At 34.6% G+C, this 26,114-nt stretch overlaps 1 protein-coding gene across 1 annotated transcript in view; it reads right to left on the bottom strand.

Annotated features, from left to right (window-relative positions):
• The window catches only part of ULK4 (unc-51 like kinase 4), a 212,224-nt gene that overhangs the window by 131,223 nt on the left and 54,887 nt on the right, over positions 1-26,114 (bottom strand). The window contains exons 21-28 of the mRNA XM_069007521.1: positions 25,728-25,855; positions 18,548-18,681; positions 15,540-15,661; positions 15,173-15,229; positions 12,090-12,141; positions 11,909-12,003; positions 3,593-3,644; positions 3,349-3,493 (exon numbers count right to left, since the gene is read on the bottom strand). Of these exons, the coding sequence (XP_068863622.1) occupies positions 3,349-3,493; positions 3,593-3,644; positions 11,909-12,003; positions 12,090-12,141; positions 15,173-15,229; positions 15,540-15,661; positions 18,548-18,681; positions 25,728-25,855 (785 nt within the window). The remainder of the gene's footprint in view (positions 1-3,348; positions 3,494-3,592; positions 3,645-11,908; positions 12,004-12,089; positions 12,142-15,172; positions 15,230-15,539; positions 15,662-18,547; positions 18,682-25,727; positions 25,856-26,114) is intronic.

Raw genomic sequence — 26,114 nt, 5'->3', positions numbered from 1 at the left:
CCAAAAGCCCTACATATGAGCAATACATATTCCTACCAAACATAATGGGACTACTTGCAATTTTTTTTTTTCAGCATCCATGACTAAATCTTCCAAGGCAAGCAAAGATGCTATCAGGTGACTCAGATGCCAGAAGCCATCTTTCATTGCATAAGACATGGATTTAAGTCTCCAAAACTGTAATTCTAACAGCAGTAACAAATGAATCAGCCATGCTAGCTTAAAAAACTGACACTTGGCAATATACTTGTTTATATAAACACATCAATATGACCCCTAAACAGAGTCCACTTTAAACAGTTTTAAGTTTTCTATGTATTACATTTGAGAGACTATTATTACTTCGCACACTTAGCATCCTAATTTCTTGAGGTTCAATAAAAAAAGTCTCACTTCATTTCCTTTTCCTTGAAACTCTATTCTCCCCTCCCCCAAGGTAATACTAGTAAAGAATATTTCTAAGGGAAGGGGTAGTGATCCATCAAACCAAATACCACATGAGAAAATGCAGATTACTAGTCAATGTCTTAGCAATTAATATAAACACATTTCCTGAATAAAGACCATTAGGAGCTATGAATATATGAATCTTCTCAGAAGGGAAAATAGTCCATGCTTGAGATACTTTATTAAATGAATGAGTCATCAGATGATTTCACTGCCACTTCATAACACAGAACAGTTTAGTAACAGTAGCTGTAGAGGGCATTTTGAAAGGATTTTGTGAATTCCAGGTACTACAGTGTAAGGAGTTATTTTGTCAATCTTTTCTATAAACAACCTTGACAAAAGGACCTAAAGATTTAGGGATATAGACTCTCTTAAACTCTTAAAAAAAGAACATTATGTCAAGTATCCTGGACTTCATACTTGCAGAATTGGCTTGGTAGTCTACTGAGAACAAGCTACAAAAACTTTCAAATGAAATAAAACTTTATTTACACATTTCTCTCTTTCTGCTGATTCTGGCTCAATTTTTAATGATATATAATTAAGAATATTAAGAATTAAAATGAAATAGAGCTGATGTTTCAATTTTGGATTAAAAAATCTGGATATAAAGCATTTGCCATGTATTCATTGTCTATAGCTGCAGGTTTCATTTTGGTTATGAAACGCTCAGGAAAATAATCTTTCAATGAACTGAAAGTTAATGACATTATTTTGTTCAATTCAATCAAAACCCTATGAGGAAGATAACTTTGTGATCCATAAATGCACAAATATTTAATGGAATTACCATTTTATTGATGATGCAGAAGATGAGATAAAAGTAGTGATCACTGCACTCCTGCATTCATCTCAAAATAAAGTCTGTTTATACTTTATGCATAGTGACCCACATTCTATTTCAAGGGTCAGCTTTACATTTAAACAAATTAATTTGAGAAGAATATTTATAGGAACAAAATATAAACACAAATGTGTAAGATTACAATCTTCCCTAAAAAGAACATCCCATATTAAACCCGCATGTCCCTCCCTTCCAGGTTCAACAGCTCTCAGTTCTCAGTAGATTCAAAAGGGGTGGAAATACCTACTTCCCTCCACAGACTGCCCATGAAAAAATGGCCATCACATACCTCCCCTCTTTTGACTGTCCTCCAGCTGTCACATTCTGTCCCATCCTTTACCCAGAAACAGAAGGACTAAACAATATCAGCAAAAAGCTCTTCAGCCTCCAAATATTCCATCTCAGAGTTTTCAAGTAACCCATACTTCTTGGGATAGAGCTTTATATTATCTTTACAAGTAGATAACACTGACTCTTAGAAGCCCTTGCTTCTCATCTCAACTAATGAGATGTGGAAACTGATTCAGGAAACACTTAAACCCTGGAGCCAAGATTCTGAGCTGCTGCAAGACCCTTTTTCATGCATCTGCCACACAATGTATGCTAAGATAGCACAAGTGAAGTCCCCAACATAGATAGGATCATATTTAGTCTCAGGCTGAAAAGCCCTTCCTCTCAGTTGAGCTAGTAAGCTTGGAGACAGAAGTTTACTGGCTGTTTTCCTTTTTGTACTTAGCACAACACGTGCCTCCAAACACACTTCCCCCAGTTCAATGAGAAATGTTGAATAAGATAGACATGGCTACAAAGGGCAAGTTTCAGAGCAAGGACAGAACTCTCCCTCCTCTGACTTCAGGTCTCTTCCCCTATCCAAAGAAAATCATCTGACAGATTTTAATAATGTATATAGTCTATTTTAAAAATAATATTTCCAGATGCCATTTTAATTTGTACTGATACATTCTACATTTCCCAGAGGAAAAAAATGTGAAGAGAGGTGTTGAAAATAAGTTTCTCTACAGAAATGTAAGCTTTCCGTCCAATTCTCTGTCACAGAGAAATGTTTACACACCTTGCATAGATAAAACTTTGGTCCTTAAACTGTAAGAACATTGCTCAATTAGCAGAGAAAGTCTCATAATTGGAAAAGGCACTGTGTTTCTGATCATAATCCAGCATCCATTCCTCCAGCCTTCTTGCATTTATTTAATGTAGGGGTGGAGAACAATTTTCTCACTCAGGGCAGCTAAGTATTGACCATTATTAACTTTTAAGGACCACACAGGGAAATATACTGCAGCATTATTAGAATAGTGTAAAATACAATTGATGACTCATCACTGCTGTACTCATCTTGTGTTCCTTCCCTCTACTCACAGATGTTACCAGCTCACAGTCAATGTGTGCGTAACACAAAGAGCTCTCTTTATGCTCACCTGCAAGTCAGCATGAAATGAGAGGCCTCATTTGACCATGAACCATGTAAATGAAGTTCCAGACCACATCTGGCCCACAGGCTGTAGTTTCATATACTCTGCTGTAGGGTTTTTTTGCTGTGTGGGGCAGCAGGAAAGGACAGCAATTTAGAGGCAATAACCTCTGAGTGGACTATGAAAGATTAATCCATGATGCACTGTTCTTTTTAAAAAGTTATATGCCATTACATATGATTTCAGAACATCTTAAATAAAGGTACAATATCCAAAATTGACAAAAAGATGTTATAGTTAGAATGTTCTGACTTTATCAGAAGAACAAAGAAGAGTATTTAAATTATAGCCTAAAAGCTAGAGGGAATCCTGTTTTGCTCCAAGAGCAGCCAGAGGCACAGTATCAGAAATGAGTGTCACACAGAAGTTGTGTTTGTGTTGCATGTGACAAAATACTAAATAAACCTAGGAGGAGAAGTTGGGCAAAGAAGTTTGGCAGCAGTCAATTGCTTTCCTCTTTCAACTTAGCCATTTAAACATAGAAAGGATGGCTAAAACAAATACACTGTCAAAATGGATTGAGTATCAAGTTATTCCCCATTACAGGAGCAATATTATACTTACTGAGGCAGCAGTAAATCTCTAATGAGAGACAGAAGCTTGTTGTTTGAGTTGAGGGTCTCCCCTTTCTCCTCAGCCATGACTTCGTGGCTTAAAAGCAGTGATGTGGTTTCTGAGAGCAACCGCAAGCTGAAGAGTCTCCATTCCACTTGAAAATAAAGGTGCCAAGAATGTGACCACACTGAAATGTAACTAAAACAAACTGTGGAATTCATGCAAACTGTAGCTGATGTGTCTGTATACCTACCATTCTGACTGTGGACCAAAGAAACAAGTGGTGGGAGGATACAGTCTTCAACCTAAAACAGAATTAGAAAGATGTGGCTTAGATCATTCACAGAGGAAAAAGACAGAACAGAGATTCACTGTCATTCATGTTTATTCTGCTGCTAGAGCCCTTAATCAAAGAGATGAATAATCATGGAAATTCAGCCCTAATCACTCTTAAAAAGCCACCAAGTTCATTTTTCTCTGGTAAACTGCCACAAAATTACAGACATTAATGTACTTTTATATAGAAAACAACAGTAACTTTGGTAAAATTCCGTGACAGGGAATTTTAATTTAAAATACAGAATTCAGCACAGATGTAAGATATTAAGAAAAAATAGTATTAGAGTATCTTAATCCTGATGCTTTAAGCCATAAACTAATCATTGAACAGAGTTCAGATGAAAAACAGAATGGCACAGAATTAAAATACATCAGGAAAGATGTACTACCTCTAATTAAAATATCCCCAAGCTTAATACAGAGACTTGAAAATATTTTAACTTCTTCCCTTCTGGTAATACACAGTCTTCCACTAAAATTTAAACTTACATACTTAAGTTGCACTATGAAAAAATATAATCCAGTCAACTCTTTATTGTCCATGAGGGTATTGTTACAAATCTATCACCTGTCACAGGACTAGTCAGCTTAGCTCCATTGGAAATCAACTGATGATAAACTAGGCTATAGCTGAGTTACAAAAATTTAGTATTACTAGTATTCTCTGTAAGAGAGTTTCTAAGTCTTAAATCATTGTTAAAATATAATTCATTTAGATAGGACATGCTTGGGTTTTGGGAAGAGGATGGATGGGCAGCCCTGCAATTTTTAAGCATGCATCATGGATGCACACCTTGTCCTAGGATTTACTTATACAAGTAAAATTGCTGTGTAGATTCTCACTACACTGTGGACAGGATTTGGTGTAACAAGACTGTGTTATAATCCCCCATGTGTTTTGTTTCAGTAATTAATACAAGAAGATAAAATTTCCCTAGATATGTGCAGCTACTAATAAGAAACATCTATAGAAGCTGAAAGTATGTATGAAAAGGGCCACTAACTGAAGTTAGCCTCTAGCCAGCAATAACTGCAGTTAGCAACTATTTCATTGCTGGCTGGTGAACTCTGTTAAATGAATCTCTGACATTAAGGGATTCATTAATTTTGGTTTTTTTCATTTCTGAAAAAAACTTCTACAAAATGCTTTTGTTACAGACTTTCAATAAAAGAAGTAAAAGGATTCTGTTTGAGGGATGGAATTCAAACTACTCTTGCAAGTACAAATAGCCTTTTCTACCTATATAGATAATGCTATATATCACAGATGTAGTGACTTTTGTATCACTTCATAATTTTGAAATATTTCATGGTCTTTTCAGTTAAATAATAAAACTACACTACATTCCAACAACTCCATTAGTGCAGGTTTCTAAGCTGTTCTACAGATGGTAATGTATCAGTTATAACATACCAGTGAGGTAGGAAAAAAAATGGATGTACTTAAGATCTTTCAGTCCAAGAAACCAGTTCAACATACTGCAAAGCCTCTCAAGTAAAGAGGCACATGTAAGTGGTAAATTAAAGGTGTGAAACAGAAAAAGAGGAAAAGAAGCAGCTCTAGATTATCTGAAGCAACCTACAGACCCTGGATATTATGAATCACTCAACAGCAGGAGCATTGACTCAGACTTATGGCAATTAAAATGACAGTATACGACATGATGCAACTCCGATTTCTAAAACTTGAAATCTTCTTTCATTCTAATCTAGCATTAACAGCAGTCTTTCCACATTAGAGAATGTAGTTAAGCCAGCTGTAAGTCTTTTCTAAGATATATATATTTTCAACTGTCATTGTAAAGAAGATTCTTTAGGTCTTAAATGACTGTAGTAGCTTATTCTGAACTTCTTCTAACACAAACCTCAGTTTTGGTAAACAAACTGTTTAGAAAGGAATTCTCCATAGCAGGTGTTTGCCTTGTGTCAGTTCAGTGTGGTGCGGAAATCAACTAAATGAAGCACTAATCCTATGGAAAATTATTTTGTTATGCAAAAGCATATCAGAATGCATATGCTGAAGGGGGAAGCATGTATTAAATTTTATATGAACCTTAAATCATATACTTCCTAACTCCACAATCCTAATCTTCTCTCCATGCCATTTGGGTCACCGTTCTTCACTAATGTGTCTACAAATTTGTAAACAAGATATGAACTTTGCATATAATTATTAAGGTGAAATAAACTATAGTGTAATAGTACATAAAATATTTTTAACAAATTCACCAGTAAATTGCAGATGTTTCTGTCATTTATGTAGAGAGAAGAATGTTACCAGCATTTTGGCATTGAAATAAATAGAAGAATATTCAAACAAAGATTCATTTCTTCTTCTTTTGTATGGCTGCTCATATCTGTGTGGAATCAAATCTCCATATATGCATGAAGATAAATCAGATACAGTTTTTTTTGCCTCAGTCTTTATCACAAAGATCACTTAACAAAAAAAGGAAATTATTCTTCTTTAAGCCTAAACAGACTATATAGATTGAATATGATCATAGCTACAGATGAGTTCCTACCACCTTTTAAATAGCCTGATATCCAGTTCATGATACATTCCTAGCTGCACAAAGTCACCACTGTATAATTCTGTAATGATGGCATTCAAAGGCAGTGCTGCCATAACTGTGCTGTTATCAGTACCCAAAACAGTAATGAAATTCTAGAAACTTCCATACACACACCACATTCACATCTCCCAACTATAATATATATATACAGGACCAAATATATATATAATATATATGTACAGGACCAAAAAAACCATGGCTCAAAACTGGTAATCCTGTTTCTGACAGCTGGAATGGAGTAGGAAAAAAGTAGGAGAAATAGACCAAGCATAAAGCTTCTAGTTGCTAGAAAAGTACCTCTTGAATTAAGAAACTTCCTAAGCTGATGCTGTACCTGTGTTTTTGCACTTAGCCTTTTCTCCCAAATATTTGTCCCATCCTATTTTAAATGTATTTATACATCTAGCATGTGCAATACCTACAGCACTGCATTTTACACTTCAATTATGCCTTATGAAGACACATCCTTGCTTATTTTAAAGCAGCTAACTTGACACCCACATATTCTTACTTTATAAAAAGCAAGAATGATTATTTCCAATTCATCTTTCCCATGCTATTCCTAATACTACACTATGGAGCATTTTGTTTCCAAGATGAAGTTCTTTTCTACTGAGACCCTCCTTGCATCGAGCTGTACTTTTTCCTGACAAACTTCATTCCCTTTGAGAGTGAATGACCACAGCTGCATTCAGTATTTGAGACCCGAGTGCACCACGGACATGTGATGCCACCACAGCACAGTGATGTTTTCTGCTTTTTTGTCTGATCATCTACTAGTCATTTCTAATAATCTAGTTGTCTTTCTGATTACTGCTGAGTATTTAGCTATCACTACCAAAGAAAAATAATGCTGAAAGATTTCCAGAACAGTTAGAAGTAGTTTAGAGTTCGACACTGCATATGTATAGTTGAAATTATTTTCCTCGTGTCCATTACTTGTCATTTATCAGTATTGAATTGCATGTCACTTTATTTTCCTTTCACTCAAATCTTAAAACCTTCTGCAACTTCTCTGTCAGTTTTAGTTTTCACTATTGTGAATAATTTAGTGTCATCAGCCAGTTCTGTCATCTTTCTATTCATTCCCTTTTCTGGATTAGTAGCACATATTGCAACAAACCTTTGTAAGACACAACTCTTAAAATACCTAAATTTTTAAAATCTGATCTCTATTATCCACTCAGTAAATTTTGACTAGTTAGAAGTTGATCGGCCTGAGGGTAAGAGGGAAGGGCCACTAATGAATTTGAAGTCTTTGGTGCATGACCTTGCCAAAACCTTTTTGCAAATACAAATATTCTATCCAGAACCAGAACACCTGTCTCCATAATGTTCAGTAATTTCTGCAAGGAAAACTCTACTAGTGAGGTATGAGCATCACTGAGAAGAGCCTGGCTCCATTCTTTTGACACCTCATCCTTTAGATATTTATACGCATTAATGAGGTCCCCTCTCAATTGTCTTCTCAAAGCTGAACAGGCCCAAATCCCTCAGCCTTTCCTCATGAGAAGAGATGCCCGAACCCCCAATCATCCTTCTTGCTGCCTTCAAATTTCTCAAAGCTTTTGCTGGAGGCACAGCACACTCCTCAGTGTTTTAATATCATCAGTAATCTCTCAGAATGTACTGGAAAAAATAATGTAATGAATGGTAGAATAGACTGGGAAGAAGGATGACACTTCTGTAATTTTTATTTAAAAGTCTTCAGAATCTTTGTTGAGGATTTTTTTTTTCTTACTTCTGGGAAGAGACAGCTCTGATTGACTGACTCAATATGCCAATTAGTAGAGAACTGATTTCACAAAAAAGTCTCATGTCATCTGGATTAGCTTAATGGACAGAAAGCCACATGCAGTGTAGTATTTTAATCTACTTGAAAAGGGAATGTGATTGAAAAACTTCTGTACAATATGTTATATAGTCACATCCTACACTGACATAATTATGTTGTCAGTGGCTAGATTAGAAGAGCCTGTGGATGAAGAATACCACTGATGCTAAATTAAGAAAAAAGCACTTGCAGAAGTTTCTAACCCTTGTGTTGTCACCTTTATTGAAACTAATAACTTTCATATTGTCAAACAGTAGGTTTCCCTGTCATACAACTTTTCCCTTGACTTTCCATCAAGCAACTCATCGTGTTCTAGGTACTTTCATCTTAGCCTGGTTTTTAAAAGTTAAGTTTTAAAACTCTGAGGAAGAGAATCACTGCTGACAACTTTTGCCTTAACCAGAGAACAACTTTAATGTTTTGGGTAAAAGATTGTATGTGCAGTGCACAGATAATTTTTCGGAGCTAGCTGGAGTACAGAAAGGACTCCCAGAGGAACTGTCTGCCATCATGAGCTCTATGTGCTCTGAATTTGCGTATTTTCAGGCAAATAAATATACATAACACAAAAAAGAAAAATGCAAATTATACAGTCAGCATGAATTCTTCCAGTTAATTATATCTAAATCTTTACCAAAAATTAGAAAATCAATATTATTAGAACACTTAGTATCTGAATTTAGTAAACATGTTTACATTTTAGGTAGGTGGAAGAAACAAGGAGTTGGACTTGTGCCAGTTCAAGAAACTGGGGTTAATATTTCCCTCCAGTTTATACAGACTCTTTTTAATGACCTTCATCATCGTATTTGTATACCCTAAAATCTAGTTTTGTAAAAATTTTCCAAGTCACACTTACCGTTAGTCTTTATATCTTGCAAAAATGCACACAACTGCATGCAAAATGAAATTACTGCTCACTGCTGGCTTTCATTTAAGTACTTTCAATTAATTTCCATTGACTTTATCACACTTTGTCATATCTAATACAGTCAGTCTCCACAGCAGTTAATCTCCTCAATAATTGATTTCAGGTTGATGGTAATCAGAAATTCAACCACAAAACCTCCAAATTTATTCTGTTTCTTTTTTTTCAAAGTACAAATATACAAGTAAATCAAACATGAACTAAAATCCAGAACAAGTAATTTTTTTCTTCTCAAAGAAGGAAATAAACTGAGATGTTGGTCTTAAATTCCTATTAATTTAAACAATTTCCATTTTAGTTAAACTAAAAACAGATCTCAATTGAAAAACTTTCTGGTTCTGCTTGCTCAATATAGACCCACTTTTCATTAAATTAATTAAACTTTATTAGATGCGTTTAAATTCTGATTAGAGACTTTAAAGCAATGTCACAGTAAGAGTAGAAAAATAATTGCATCCTCTCAAGAAGGTTTTGGCCTTCACCCAGCCTCACTCTCTAAAATCCTGTTTGTAAACAACTTGGTCTAAATGAGCAATCCAGGCTTCTGAGCTCAGCCTAGGATTTAAATTTCTCTCCAGGAGAAGAGTGTCCTATTAACCACTGTAATACTTAAATATTGATCTGGAAGCTTGAACATGTCTTGCTTCAACATTTTAAAAAAGCACAAAGTTCTGCTGTGTGCTGGAATTTATATTCATAGATTCCAGTCATGCTCAGCCAGCAGCAATTAGAAGATATCCCTCGAGCAACAGCAATTCCAAAAATAGTCTGTATGCATCATACAAGATGAAGTACCACTTTCCTCTAAAGTAATGTATGCTGTACATTCAAGTATAATTAGCACACTAGACTTCGTAAATAGTATTAAACTAATTACTGTTTGCACCACTAGTGGCAGATGCGGTTAGAGATTATTAATTACAATGGACAATTTCTTGAATTTAACATACAAAATGCAAGGCAATTTCTCCACTTTATTTTATGTCTGAATGACTATTTGTTGAGTGTCAGGAGGGCTCTTTTAAATTTGCAAGAACTATTATTTATGAAAATCAGTGAGTGAAGTGATAGATTTAAAAAAAAAAAGAAAGCTATTCATTTACAAGGGTATAATTTTATACCTATTCTAAAGCAGGGAAACTACAAAAGGGGTATGTGTCAGAAGTACTGGACAAGCATTGGTTAGGAAGGAAGTTTTATCTCTATCTACATAACTGATATGTTGAGATGGATTTTAAATAAACATCTAAAACTTTCAACACATGAAATGAAGTAAACTGCTCCCCAGAAATCTAGCTACTTTAAAACTCCCCTACTGCGAGCCACGGGTTACTTAACAGAGACTAGGATAGTCACTCCCTGGCTTCAGGAAAATGTGGGAAGGGAAGAAGAGTTGTAAAGAGAAATTTTCTCTTCCAGAGGAAACTCCCAGACCATTAAAGCTGAAACTGGGAGAGGAATTTTATTTAATGTGCTGACACAAGGTATTGCAATTTCAGCCAGCACTGATGGACCCCCATAAAAAATGGTACATATTTCTGTCAATATAAGACACACTGAGTGTAAAGCAATTATTTTTTTAAATTGAGGTGATTCTAGAAGGATACAGATACAATATAGTGAGAGGCATGCTGACAGGCATGTAGGGAGATATCAATAGGCATTCATACTTCATCTACCCTTCACATTTCATTCTAGGACCTTTTTGCCATATTAAAGTAAATTGAACTGTTCAGTTCTGTACTATTTCCCCTCTGACTATTAATTGGTTAGATTTTTTTGCATAAGGACCATTTTCTTGAATACCACTCTTTTGTGAGCATTCATGAAAAAAAAATTATCAAACTTATTTAAATTCCAATTTATATTTTGGATTAATTTTACTATTTTCACTTATTAGGACTTTATAATATAAATACTCAACTAACACATACACACCAAATAGGGTTGAACTTCTAAAAATGCTTGATTTCTAAGATCACTCATTCTTATCTAGCACGATCCCTAACATCCCTCATTCTTATTTATTTGCTAATGTCTTTCTTAATATAAGTGCCATATTGAATGCATGCCCTTAACCTAATTCCAATATAAACACTTAAGATTCAATTTGAATCTAAAGGTCATCTCAGTGAGTATGGTGGATTGTATTTTGGTGAAAGTTCAAGCACAAAAATACATCAGTACAGGTTATGATGATTTGTCAAACACTGATCAACCATTCAGACCTCCTGACTTGCTGACAACTGTTTCACAACGTAATTGTTCTGCCTTCCACTAGCTTAGCTCACAGTAGAATCTTTTAACCAAGAACTTTCAAAGAAAACAAATCTTAGTGATGTTAAAAGCTTACAATATGTGGGTTTGGTAATTCTAATGAAATTTTAAAGTAAGAAATCTGCTAGAGTTAAAAAAGCAAACAAACAAACAGCAACAGAAAAACCTCAACACCATAACTGCTATTGATGATCTCGTCAGGAGGAATATGATAGAATGGGATCAATCCTCAGAGGTGATGTTTCCAAGCCAGGTTGTTGTTAAAAGCATGTATTTCTGTTAAAAGCATAAAAAGTGGCAGTAGTTTCACTCATATATAGCAACATACTTGCATTGAAGCTGAAGAAAGACTTACAGAATCAAGAACCACTATTTCTAAACTCTAAGTCCTTCTCAGTCTCCCTCTAATTTCTCAACTAAATACAGTAAACTATTCGAATGCCTTGCTGCTTCTTTGAAAATTCTCTGTAAACAATAAGTACTTTTTCCTGTCAAATAGAACCACAATACATTTTAAACCATATTTTAAATGGTTTCTAAATCTTCAAAACTTTCTATCTATAAATGGAATTAGGCCTATTAGCCTGCAAGTATTTAAACTGCTGTCAGACTTACAGTCAAGCGATGGATCATCAGCAAGCTAGGATGGTCTGTAACTGCTTCAACAGTCAATAAAGTAGTCTTAATCAATTCTTCTGATGCAGCTTGCCCTGTTGGTAAGAGTAATCATATTTCTTCATAAACTTAGTAAAAATACATGCATCTAAAAGTACTGCAATATCCTAGGTTACCCTACCTATTGCTCTATCCAAGTTTGTTTCTCCTGAATCTATCGATCTGATGAACTCCTACAAAAGAAGCAGAATTTATGTTAAAACACTTTAGGAAAAAAAATTAAAAAGCATAATCACTGAATTATTACAACAAGAAATTCTTTAAAGAACTGTGTAAATACAAAATATTAATGCACTTACATTGGGATAAACTTTCATAATAATTATCTAAAACTGAAAGTGCTAATGACCAAGCTGTTACAATTTGCAAGTCTGTAATGCTGTTGGACATTTAAATGTGAAGTACAGTAAGGATTATTACTCTGACTAGTATTAGAAATGATAACATTTCCAGCTAAATAGACAGTAATTAAATGTCTTCACTGTTAACAGAAAACTGTAATTTCTTAGAAGACTTTGAACTACCTTGGATGTGGCTATGTCAAAATAACCCACTAAAATGACCAAAGACCCTTCAGAAAATGTAATTTTCTGTTATTTTGCACCATCTTTTTGATCTCCGTGCATTCTATACACACTGTGGATGCAGTTACACTCAGGAGAACATGCAAAAATGCATACATAACTTTCTATTAAAAGCACCTAAATTGTCATCATTTAAAGGAACAGGGTCAATAAGATATTAATAATCTGGATTAAGTAAATATTGTACAATTAGACCCACTGTTCTTTTGCTTTCACTTCTATGCAGGGCTGTTTATTTCATCGGGATGCAAAAGACATGTTATTAAGACTTGCTAAGGAAGGAAAATTCTCTGCAGAATTTGTAGTATGCTCTTTTTTACTAATGTAGTATTTAAGAAAATGGCATTTGTTTTATATTTCACTACCAATTAAATTTTTCTTATCACATATTAAATTGGCATAAGTTTCTACATGGGTTATCTTTTTCACAGTATGTAAGAAACATCTGAAGGATTCTTCTCTAATTAAAAATAGAGTTAGAAACCAATTATATATTTCATTATTTAAAAGCACCTCAGAAGCAGTCATAAAAAACAAGTGCTTCTATAAAAAAAAAGTTATCTTCCTGATCATTTGAAGGAAATTACTAGGTAATATCTAATTAACGTGTTTTGGAAGAGAGTAAATTATTTTGTTTGCTAAATTTTAGACAAGTTTCACGCAACCATAGTCTCAAGACCAATTTGGAAACATCAAAATAGTTGGTGCAAAAATTTTTTTGGTTACTAATGCTTACTAATTTTATATTAGAAACACAAGGAAAAGATGTATTTATTTAAAGAAATGCAACTGTCTTGGGTTTCTTAAGCAACGGAGAGAAATGGTGTATTTCACGACAGGTGAGTCTGTGCCCTGTGCACACCACCAGCAGCCTGCTATTAGCTGTGCCTTTGGGGCATGGCATGTCCTCCATGTACTTCTGTTCACAGCAGAAAACATGAAAGGACTGTCCCGACTCCCTCTCAATTTCTTTGCTCAGCACTACTGAAAATTACAGTGATGATGGAAGTAACTTCAAAGCAGCAAGAAAAAAAAATTCTCAATGAACAACCGTTAGAGGAAAACAACAATTCTTTTCCTTCCAGATCCCAAGCACACATCTTTCCACTCCTCACAATTTCTTATTGTTAAGAACAAGGCTATTGAATAAATCAGGAAAAAAAAAAAAGGACAAAACAAACAAAAAAGACTGCCTTGCTAAAGTCTTAGGGGCCTCAGTTATAGCACAGTACTTTGAAAAAGTACAGGCTGATGATCGAATGTCCCTTTATAGATGTCAGTGGGAATGTTGCTAAACACAAATTTCCAGAGTAGATTTTTGCCTCATAGAATGGATAGTTACTCTTTCAGATTTAATTATATTAGCCATATCATAACACAGTTAAATAAAATGGATTAAAATATGATACTAATTTTTCAGATATACTACTGTCCCTCCCTTTTTCATGTCTAAATTTAAATAGTGTATGTAAGTTCCTGAATTGCCTTTTCTTCAATGAAGACAGGACAAGACACAGGAGACATTGAGTAATCTGCTCCTCCTTGATTTGAGAGGAAAGCTGTGCTAGCCTGACTTCCTCAGTCAGTAGCTCAAACAAGCTGGAGTAACATCAAAGAAAACTTTCATTGTACCTGGTCTGCTGTACCTATATTGTTGTCAGAAGAATTTCACCTTCTAGAAGGTTGATTGAAAACTACTAATAAATCTACTGCCTAGTTACAAATGCTTCAAAGGGAGAAAGGGCTTTGTAATTCAACATCTACAGTTTCAAATTTTTTTTCATCATTCTAATGCTAATTTTTACACAAATATTTTCATAGAGATAAATTAAACCACATTTTCTTGGAATAAAGAGTCAAAGGAGAAAGAGAAGGGAATCTGAACACTGAACTTGAATATAATTGTTTGCAGTAAAGCATTTTTTCATGCTATCTGGAGATAAATACCTAGTTGTCATTTATGAACTCAGGCACTTAAAAGTATTTGCTTAACTCTGATATGCAACTTCAGAATATTCTTTTTTTCTCATTTAATATAAGCACTTGTTTTCATATGAGGAAATTATGTTAGAACTGTACTACTTCATTTCTGCTGTACTATCCAATGGCACAGCTAAGAAGTTCATTTTCTATGGCTAATGTCAGAAATAGGTTGTAAATGTCACCATGAGTTAAATATTTTAGCTCCATACGTTTCCATCAACTAAACACAGTGTAGAAGTACTGGCAAGAAGAAAAAGGTGACAAGAAGAAACAATACCTTAACTATAAATTAATTATAATTCTCTTTCATTTCTAGTCATAAAATAATAGCATGAAATTCTAGAGAAAATATTCTGTGTAATTTAGAGCTAAACCTTTATATTCAGAAATAAAGCACACAAGAAATTTTCAGTTTGTCAAATGTGTGCAGTGTCCCTTTGAACAAATAGATTACTACAGAAAATATTTTCTGATTATATATAAAGTTTTGAATAAAACCAAAGCTTAAAATATATATTCAGAATAAACTTCTCTCTCCAATTTAGAAATTTAATACAATTTTATTTCATTAAAGTGATTTCCAAAATTTTATGCATATATATCTTGTAAAAATATTTAACTTGGACTTTATACTCACAAGTAAGATGCCATAGTTGAAAAGAAACTCCTTTGTGACTATCTGGGAACGAAACACCTATTTGAAATTAGTCAAAGTTGAAAAAAATTACATAAAATGCATATCTCATGACCAGAAAAAGTAAAACAATTATTTCACATGTTAAAAAAAAAGAGCACAAAACCTGTATTTTCTTCTGTCATTACAGTTGTTATATAAAGTGCATTTATCAAATGCTGTTTCATAGGTGGAATACTCATCAACATATCTATGCATTAACAAAACCTCTATTTTACTCATTCTGACCATGATTGACAGAAATTAGATTTTGGAAAACTGTAAGAGTTTGTCCTCTGTTGTTACAAATTTTAGGGGGAAAAAAATCTACCTGGGATGTCACAAGATGAAGCACTACAGGCATCATAGGAAGGCACATCTTTAGCTGTTTGGCCTGAACCGTTGATGGGTGTTTACGTCCAGAGACATTAGTTAGGGCACTGAGAATGTCACCTACAGAAAACAGCATTTCAGGCTGATCCAACATAAAAGCATCACTAAACAACAGCACATGACAAATAAAACATCTCTGTTCCAGCAGCCTCTGTTCATTCCTTCTCTGTCTGCTAGAAGTAGTGTTCATGTGATTACATGATGAATCGGGCTGATCCAGCACTTCTCTTTCCTAGCTCAGTGTTCAACCAGGTCAATTCCCTACTCTGGCTACAGGGACAAGCAAAGGTATCCTCTGGCAAAACAGTGAGGATAGAAATATAAGTAAGGTGAGTGTTGAAGTAAAGATGAAATTACTCCTCTTGGCAGAGTGGACTTACACTGGCTAAATTCTATAGATGCAATTCTATTTCCAGTGAAATAAAAAGCAAAGTTCTCATGACTTTCAGCTAATCAGGAACTGAATGAACCAAGATTAGTGGGTGACACAATGCTGAAGCAATACATTTCCCCTGCAGCACAGTTCAACTGGAAATAAAACCGCAAACATCCCTACCCTCCAAAAAAAGAGATCCTTCCAACAGCCATGCACACACATTCTCATACACCAATTTAACTGTGACACGAGTGACCTAAAGCTACAGGAATTCTCATAAAAGAGATGGCAACAGATCAATCAGAGAACTTAGTTGCCTCCATGGCAAACCTCAGACATAATAATAAGCAAACAAAATTTTAATTGGAATTGTGAAAATTATACTTCAGACTCAGAAGAGACATAAAAATCAAGGAACATCATGCTAAATTTGTGTCACGCTTCCTATTGCCTACAAAAAGCAAGACCTCTTCTGCATGGGATAAAGAACAGAAGCAGCATGAGAAAAGTTAACTCATATGAAAAGAAGGAAAATTCTGTACCTATAACCTGAAAATATTAAAAGCCAATGCTTTCTTGAAAGAGCACCTATTATATTTTTTTGCTAAAAAGAGAGCTGCTCAAAACTGTAAAAGGGAATTCACATATATGTTAAACAAATAAAGAATGGGACTCAGTATTTTATATGATTTTTTCAGGCCAGAAAAGTCCTCTCCTTTCAGAATAAGATAGAGTTTAATCATGTTGAATAATACCAATGCTTTTCTTCTGTTCCCATGGAGTTCAGTTTCCAATATAAGCAGAAATGACAGTGCCTGGCACTAAAGTAGGCCTTAAAGATTTGACTCATTCGCTGGTAAAGAAAAGAAAGTGTTCCTTAAAACTCTTCAAATACATAATACACAACACTTTTTTCATTAATACATTTTTGTTCTGAATTACACACAATAGTGTAATTCAACAAGACCTCTCTGTGGTTAGTAACTAATTTACTGAACAATCTCTCTTGCTATATTTTAAGGACTATAATAATCTCACTTGGCAATTCTGCATTTGATAGACAGATAGATAGATAGATAGATAGATAGATGTGGCTACCTTTAATTTTAGCATGATCGAAACAATTTATATCTACTTCCTAAAAATAGGTTAAACATTATAAATGCAGAAATAAAATTACTTTCTTATTTATAACAACCAAAAACTTTTTAAATTAACCAGAAGATTAACAATTTATTTCTTTTGTTCAAATATATCTTTAAGGTCAATTTCTACAACTTGTTAATATATTTGGTTTATAGCTACATCTGGTGGAAGAAGATGGGATCAGTAAGGAGCTTACACGAATGTATATTAAAAAAGCCAGCTAGGATTAATTCTAAATCAACAGTTAAACTGCTTTTCACTGTTCCAATTTTCAAATCTGATTATTACTGTTAGGAGCCCATCACTTTTACCACATGTCAAGCAGTACATGCTCCTTCATCATACAGCAATAAAAAGAAAAAGACTTCTGACAAATGTGGACAAATACGGAGAGATAATTTAAGATTACAGAAAACAATCAACATGCAGATCCAGCTTGGAAAAGAAAACAAAATGTAGAAATTATGCTTGATATCAGTTCTCAACAATGCATTGAAATTGTAAATCAGTAGTCATTACATGTCTAAGCAATTGATGTACTATGTATTATGATAGCAACTATGTATTTGATGTATAGAACTTTCAGATTCTGAGGAAATATCAGAGCCTATTATATCAGTTGCATATAGTATATATAAACAGTAGGAGGTGAATTTGTGCTTCGAATATTTCTAGTCTGAGACCTCCATCCTGAAATATAGCCAATATGCAAACCTGGTATTTAGTTAGAAAAAAGGGATCAGGTGTTTGCAGCAAGGCAAAAATTTGCATTAGCAGAGGAAGGAAAGTTTCTTTTAAAATAGCAGCATGACATTTAGGTCTACTAACCTTTGCGCGCTACCATTACATTTTCAATATCCTAGCGATAATGTAGAGAAGATGAAAAATACATCAGGTATCATTTCATCAGAAAATAATTTTACGAAAATAAAGCTCGTATGCATGAGCAAATTGGTTTCAGGCATCTAAAACAACTGAAGTATCTAAGCTGAAATTTTCCAGAAAAACTGTCTGTAGCAAGTACTCTATATATAAATTTCAGCTTAAGTGATTAACATGTACTCAGAGATATGCCCTGTTGCATCTCTCCCAGGCCTCTGCTTTATGGGGCAAATTTGTTCTTAGATTGTACAATATTTATAGATTTAACAATATCTTTATTGAACATTGATAAAAGTTCTTGTACATCTGGGCTTCATTCCTGACTGAGCTGATGGGGCTTACCATTCTACAAACACAAAACATTATGCATACAACACAAAATATCTGATCGTGACATATATAAAAAATTTCAGGAAGTTGATATCATGCAAAATTTACGTAATCAGAAAATACAGCCTTTCCACCTGTATATTTAAGGATATATCTGTTTTTTGACAGAGTAAGGAAAGGTAAGATCTGTTTGGTTAACAAACTGAATTTACCTAGAATTCCTGGCAGCTCCCTCACAATGTGATAGATGAGAAGATCCAGGCATTTTGACAGGTATTCACTGCCACCTTGCTGCTCTTTTCCTGGCATGGTCTTTCTGCTGTCTCTTTCAATATACATCACGAGTCTACATTTAAACAAGTGCAAAACATTAACTCTCACACCAAAGAGAGTAACACCATATGTCAAAAGAAGTATTGAACCAGACATTTCTGGTACCTGCAGTTACAATCAAGATGATACATTAGTTTTGGCTCTGTAATTTTGTTGAAATGTTAGACTTTTCTTTTAATCAACTCTAACCAAAAAAAAATTACTGAGCCAAGGAAAGTTTAAATGAATATGTGATGTTAACATAAGGAGTGAATCTTTTGGCAAACTTAGTCAGAGACTAATTTTACAATCTGCTTTATTTTGAAATATGTGATCAATATGTGCAATAAAAGTGAAAGACTAAAGGCACTAATTTTCAGCACATAAGAATTCCAATAGCAAGAATAACTTAAGTCAATGTAATAAAAGATCAGTCTTTTAGTCCAGAAAAATCATACTACATAGATCACATGGCAGCCTATTAAAATGTTAGCACTAGCTGGAATGGCCATATTGAAAGAGAGAAAAGCCCAAACGAGTCTTAGATCCTTTCTCTAGTAATCTGGTGTGAACAATTTCTAAAGACAAACTCAATGCTCACATTCCAACTAGTAAGTGCTCTGTGGCTATGCCGTTCTGCAGAATGACATTTCTCACAGTGAAATGGTAACTGATTTATTAGCCACTGGCTAACTTACAAGAGATTGCTTTAATAATACACCTGTAACAGAATGCTTAAGGCAAAATTTTAAAATGCTTATTTGAATAGACAGAAGGGCCAGACTTCCCTTTAGGGCCATACTATTGACATCTTTGTTTCACATTCGAACTCCCTCCGGGTCCTGTGCAAAGAACCATCAATCACTGGTGAGGGAAATCCATGATCTGGATTTTAAGTATGTACATCAGTACTATCTTTTTAAAATACTCTTCTTATAATCAGTGCTCTTTTACAGAACTATGAAAATTACTTATTTACAGTGCCTCAAGTATTCATAACAACACTACTAGGAAATACATCTTTTCACCAAAAAAATTATTTACTCAAGGAAATGAAAACTACCTAAGAATACATTTTGACGACGTATGTCTCTAAACAATACATGATTATTATTGAATACTACACTCTTATCCTTCCTAACCTATTCTACAGAGACAGAGAGAATAATCAGAAGACCCATTCAGTAACTACATTTCACCTGTGCAATAGCCCAGATGCAACACATTCAGCTGCACTTCTCACAGACCATGAGGACATCTTTTACTCTTGTAATGTCTGGAAATTGCATTAGATTACAGGAATTTTGTTTTACCTTTTAGAAAATAACTACTTAAAAATCTGACACTGTGCTTCAAATAGAATTTTACTTTTACAAGCTTTACATATTTTTACATAAAAGTTTGAATGTTTTAAATAAAATGGCCTTCTAGCCTTTCCAGACAACCATGTAGTTTTTATTCAAAAAATGTTTAGCTTTAAAAAAACCCTACAAAATATCAGAGTTTGAATTAATTCTTTTCTTTAAGAAAACACTTCCATGATTTAACAATCATTTGATTCCACATGGAAATACACTTAGATCTGTTTAAGTTTTACTTAGAATGGGCCAAACAGACTTCAACATGAATGGTTTTATTGCTTTGGGAGAAAGAGGTTCTTTTCTGTTATAAAAATATGTTCTATTACTTAATCACATTTGAGACGGATACAAAGTAGGTTCACTTATTCTGAGAGAGGAAAGACAAATGACTTCTCTCCTTTATGTTGTTCGTCCATTCATAAAACTGTCTTTCACATGAAGATTTTCTAAAAATATGCACAACTAGTTTTTCCCTGATAGTTCAGTTTAACTAAATATTGTCTCGAGAAAACTGTACAGATACAAATCGTATAGGCAGTAATGCATTAGAATCTCTGTTTTCCTTTGACAAGTTCCTCAGTCACATGTAGAACAATTCATCAGTTACTTTTATTCCCTGATGAATCTCAGTGTTCTCTCTAGTGGGCAAAACCAGGCCCATAGAAATACATTTATTCAATTCATTTAGTGCACATGTTTGTCTTGAATTCAACAGTACATGAAAAAATATGTAGGTGTTAGTATAAATAAGTTAAATATGATGAGGAATAAACCACTGTCTATGAAGCAAAGGTTTGGTTTAAAAAAAAAAAAATCAAGTGTCTGTATTGCAAGATATGGCCATCAGTGAGCTTTTACACTAAAAAAAGCAAAACAACCCAAGTTTTCTGAAAAAAAAAGTGAAAGAGTGGAGCAAAAAAGGGAAAATTCCAGAGTTAACAGTCCAGAGTGATAGGACCGGGAATGAGGTCTACTACTTAATAATAAGTATTGTTATAAGTAAGTAAGTATAAGTAAGTAAGTATAATAAGTATAATAAGTAAGAATAAGAACTGTTCTCCTAGAAGGATGATCAACATGAAGTAAAGAGACTAAGCTCACAGAGAATGACAGACCTTCACGAAACTAAAGAAGGTCATGCATACTCTGGGGACATATACAGTCCAGTTAACCCAAGAAATCAAGGACTATTTATTAGTTTTATCATTATTTATTATTATTGTTATTAGTCAGTCTCTGCTAACAGAAAAGGATGAAGATTTTTAAAGGATACTTAATACAGATATATTGTTTATTTTACAGAGATGTAATATCAGATGGCATATCATGCTAACAGAAGGGTCAATCTCTACTTCCATCACCTTTTTTTTCTTTTTAATTTGGTAGCAGCTTGCTGGGGTTTTTCCCTGAAATCACTGACTTACGTAATTGTTCCCTCCTGCCTTCCATTTCCATGTTTTCCCATCTGACTGAGCACCAAGCTTTTCGGTTCTTTTCCTCACTACTTTTCTAAATCAGTCTTAAGATGTAGAAGGCAAATAAGCCATTCTAGATGTAAGACTTCAGTAGGTTTCCAGACAAAGCTTTTCCTTTGAGGGCACATATAAGATTTCAAAATTTAATAAATATGGGAGGTGGGCACAGGAAACACAGAAAGATTTTGCTCAGAGGTTATGCTGTTGTGCATAGTTACATTTCTGCAGACTGTGAAATCTGTCGGGAATACTACCCTATTTTTGCACAAGTGTCCATCTCTGCAGACAGTAGAAAACAAGAGGTTTGAGTAAATTCTTTTGGGAGGAGAAGTTCAATATCCAAGTCAGTCTCTGTTTACCTAGGAAATTCTCTGAAACCATTTAGACAGAAAAAGAACAATTCAGTGAGACTAACTGGAAATTATTGATTTTTCAGAAAAGGGTGAAATGAAAAGTCTTAATAAAACTTCACGTTGTATCCCTCCCCTGAAGAACAAGTAACCTGCCTCTGTAAATCAAGGAGAAAAGAAGGAGACTAGAAAACTCAGTGTGATTAGCAAAAGAAACTAATTTGCATAGTGTAAGTAAACAAGTGCTACTTCAGCCTAAAAGGTTTCCTAACTACTCTAGCTGTTCACACGTGGAAGAACAAAAGGTATGTAATCGACTACCACGGAACAGGTAGGAAAAAAGAGTAACAGGTGAATTGTCTCAATGTTGTGGGACAATGAATTCACTTCAAAATTTCATCTCTTATTACATATCAATACTTTTCATCCACAGAACTCAAAATCTGCACAAGCAAACCAAAACAAGGAATTCATTCACCACTTCCCATGGGCAGACAGGTGTTCAGCCATTTCCAGGAACAAAGGGCTCTATCACATATAATGGTTACTTGGGAAGACAAGTGCCATCACTTCAAACATCCCCCCCTGCCCTTCCTTTCTTCTTTCCCCCATGAGGCCATGTGGTATGGAATATCCCTTTGGTCAGTTGGGATCAGCTGCTTCTCCACTATTATTTGGAATTATAAAGGTGTTTCCATACTCTTCAAGTAAGGAAAGACTTTTGAAAAGAAGTACAAAAAGAAACTTGCAACCAGATTCTGTAAACTCAGCTAATCAATAGGCATTAGAGGGACACGCATGGAGAGGTTGTGTGTAAAAATACTCAAAAGAGAATGCCAACTGCTGGTACCATGGCCAAAGCCAATAGATTCTGTAAACACTAAAAACAAATAGGCAGGTTGTCTTAAGATTGCGTTCAAGGAATCAAGATCGTAACACGGGATACTTCTCATGTTCCCAGCCCAGAGGCACCATTATTGCTCACAATTAAAAGGGGTTTCAGCAAGTTCCTACTTCTGCTGCCTTTTATTTCCTGGTACCTGTGCAGAAACTGGAAGAAAAACACAAGGAAATCCATTTTGGTAACACCAGCACAGCTAAAATAAGCTTGCCATCACCCTTCCCTTCCACTTCCTCTTTCCCTACTCCTCCTTCCATTTCACTTTCTCTCCCCTCCTTTCCCTGTCCCATGCCCTTCTCTCCCAATGAGCTGAATAATCATGAAACTGTTATTTTTCTCATATGCCACAGTTTTTTCAGCTCCAAAACCACTTCCAAGGACAGATATCACAAAGGTTACCAGTGGGAAAAGGATTTTATTGTCTGAATTATCAGTGAAAAAATTTTTCCTGATATTAAATCTCAATCTCCAATGACACAACATAAGATCATTTCCTCTTGTCCTATTGCTCATTACTTGGAAAAAAAGACTGACCCCCGCCTCGCTACAGCTTTCTTTTAGGTAGTTACAAAGAGTGATAAGGTATCCCCTGAGCTTCCTTTCCTCCAGGCTAAACAACCTCAGTTCTCTCAGCTCCTCCTCGTAAGACTTGCACTCCAGACCCTGCTCCAACTTTGCTGCTGTCTAAAGGCAGGACTGCTCTCTAGAGCAAGACCTTTGGGATGCTGGCCCCGAGGCAGTCCCCATGCTCATGAGGCCCAGGGGGCTGTTTTCAGCACAAACAGCCTCACAGTAGTTGCCATGAAGAAAATTAACACTACCCCAGCCAAAACCAGCATAATTACTAAACTAAACAAAAGCCTTTTTCAGGGCAGTGTTGCAATGGAACAGTTATTATTCTTTTATCATCGGCATCATCCTTTAAGTGATGCACACTGAAAAATTGCCTTATATTGATTATCATTATTATAAACAGATTTTATCATCTAAAGCAATATAAGGTATCATCTAAAGCAATTACAGGTATTAGCTGCAGCTGCTGAAGACAAACCATTAATCAGAAATTATGCACATTTCACCACATGCTCTGTATATTTCCCAAATCAAACACCTTCAGAAAGAGAATCTGAGTATATAAAATATTTTCAATCATTATCCAACTGATTTCTGCTTCCTGTACTACCAATTTAGAATTTATGAGTCCTAATTTTGAAGAAACTTTTCTGTCAGAAAACTGAAGACATCTAACTAAAATACTCTAACAGGAATTCAACAATGAATATCCAGTATCTCTGTTGGGCTTAAGATTATTTCAGAGTTTTACAGTGATATTATGAATGCAACTGTCTCCAGATTCAGTGAGTCATTTCTCCTCTCTGTAGCTATCTTACTTTCTGGATGCAAGAGAAAGGTTTTAGATGATCTATTCTAATAAGAGATATACTGTTCACTCAAGAACAATTATGAAGAAAACTTACCAAATAAGGAAAAACACTTTATCAACTCAATAAACCTGCTATAAGGATTGCCTGTTGTTTTACCTAATGTGTTACATTATGTATTGGTCTCTAATCAGCCCTGTCTGGAGCATCACAGTAAAACAGCAGGATAACGCCAAAAGTCGTAACACAAAATCACATTCCAAATTCACAACACATTCTCTTCAGAAAGATAGCTGGTTGGAAAGCATTATAAATAAAGCAAATTGTTGATAAAATTATTATTCTCCTTCACATAATATCTTAGGTATATATAAACAAATAGTAACTGTTTGTGCAGGATTTCTGTCAGACCTTTCTCCAAACACACAGGAGAGTCCTATGCAGTGTATCAAGCACATGAATAGCATGAGTTATTAAAAATGGTCACATTATTAAAAAGTTACTCACAAATCGTTAGAGGCATTTTACGCTAACCAGAACACACAATCTCATAAAACATTTCTGGAAGTGTAAAAAGATACACATAAAAAAAACCCCTGGGATTCAGTACCTGTTCTGTGTGATTTTACAAATATTGAGATATCTACAGCTTTGCGAGTGAAGGAATATATATAATGCTAGTACCCTACAAGGTGTCCTCTCACAGTGGCTTCATGGTATAACGCACCTGCCCCTTCCTTTAACTCCAATGTATACATCCTAATTCTTCTCAAATGTAAGATACAATATTATATTTGCTGTAGATGTAGTTAGATTTGTAGCTACCTACAAGCCTCATCCTTTCTTACTTTCAGTTCCAAACCTGCTTTATTTCAATATTGTAAAAACTATGTTTACACTTCATTTTACTCTTCTTCATATGAAACAGTAGAAGATATAAATCCCAACTAAAATTTCTTTCATCTTACTTCTCTGATCACCTAGAAACATGGTGACAATTCATATTCAAACACAGTCTAATTTGCTCCTCTCCGATACAGGAATACTTCTGTCCCAACAGAAGACACAAAATTTTAAATAACAATTACATTGTGATCCAGTAATTTCTTCCAAAGTATTCTAGAATATAGAAAAATTAAATACTTCATATAGAAGTTACAGGAATTTATTGGTCATTATGTAAATCACTCTCCCAACACATATAGCCTAAAAATACTATTTTACTTTGAGTGTGACTATCCTGAAGAGACTATAGACTATACCAAACCCCAAGATGAGGAAGGTACATGGCAGAACCTTTTATTTTGCTTTCCCACCATAGCAACAACTCACTATTGCAGTGTATCTTTTGCCCTACCCAAAAATGCAAACGTTCACTGGGACCACAAGTTACTTTAAAAGACAGATTCTCCCTGTAAGACAGTGGTTTCCCCTTGTGAATAATTGTCACTGGATGATCCCAGACAAAACAGTTTCATGAGTGAAAGGACTCAGATTACACACAATACAATTCACTTCTAAAACACTGGCTCAAAAATACCACACATTTTAAAGTACTCCAGGTACAACTTTAAAGATTATATCTTTGATTATCTTCCATTATCACCTTACCTTGTTTGACAACTGAGGAGCAGCATCTCCCTGTTATTAATTAAAACTTGTAGCAAGACCAGAAAGGCTTTTGCTCGAATAAAAGTTGAAGGACTTTCAAGTAAACGAGTAACTGTAGTCACAAAATCCTTGGTGTAAATAAACACAAATATGTTAAGGTTACTCACACTGTACCGTAAGACTGTATGCACTTTAAATTTGCTCATTTTCATGTCACTCATAGGAAAAAAAAAAATCCATAGAACACTAGCAAATAAATTCTGTCCAAGACTGACTGGCCCAGTGTAAAGCTGCTTTGAACATCTTCACAAGTGGTAGAGTAACAAGTAAACACTATCTAACATACTATGTCCAAAGTGGTATGATATTAACTACAAAAGATGATAA

Source organism: Aphelocoma coerulescens, chromosome 2, assembly GCF_041296385.1.
Source record: "Aphelocoma coerulescens isolate FSJ_1873_10779 chromosome 2, UR_Acoe_1.0, whole genome shotgun sequence".
NCBI lineage: Eukaryota > Metazoa > Chordata > Aves > Passeriformes > Corvidae > Aphelocoma > Aphelocoma coerulescens.
Note: the sequence above shows the minus strand (reverse complement) of the source record. Positions and strands in the feature narration are given on the sequence as shown.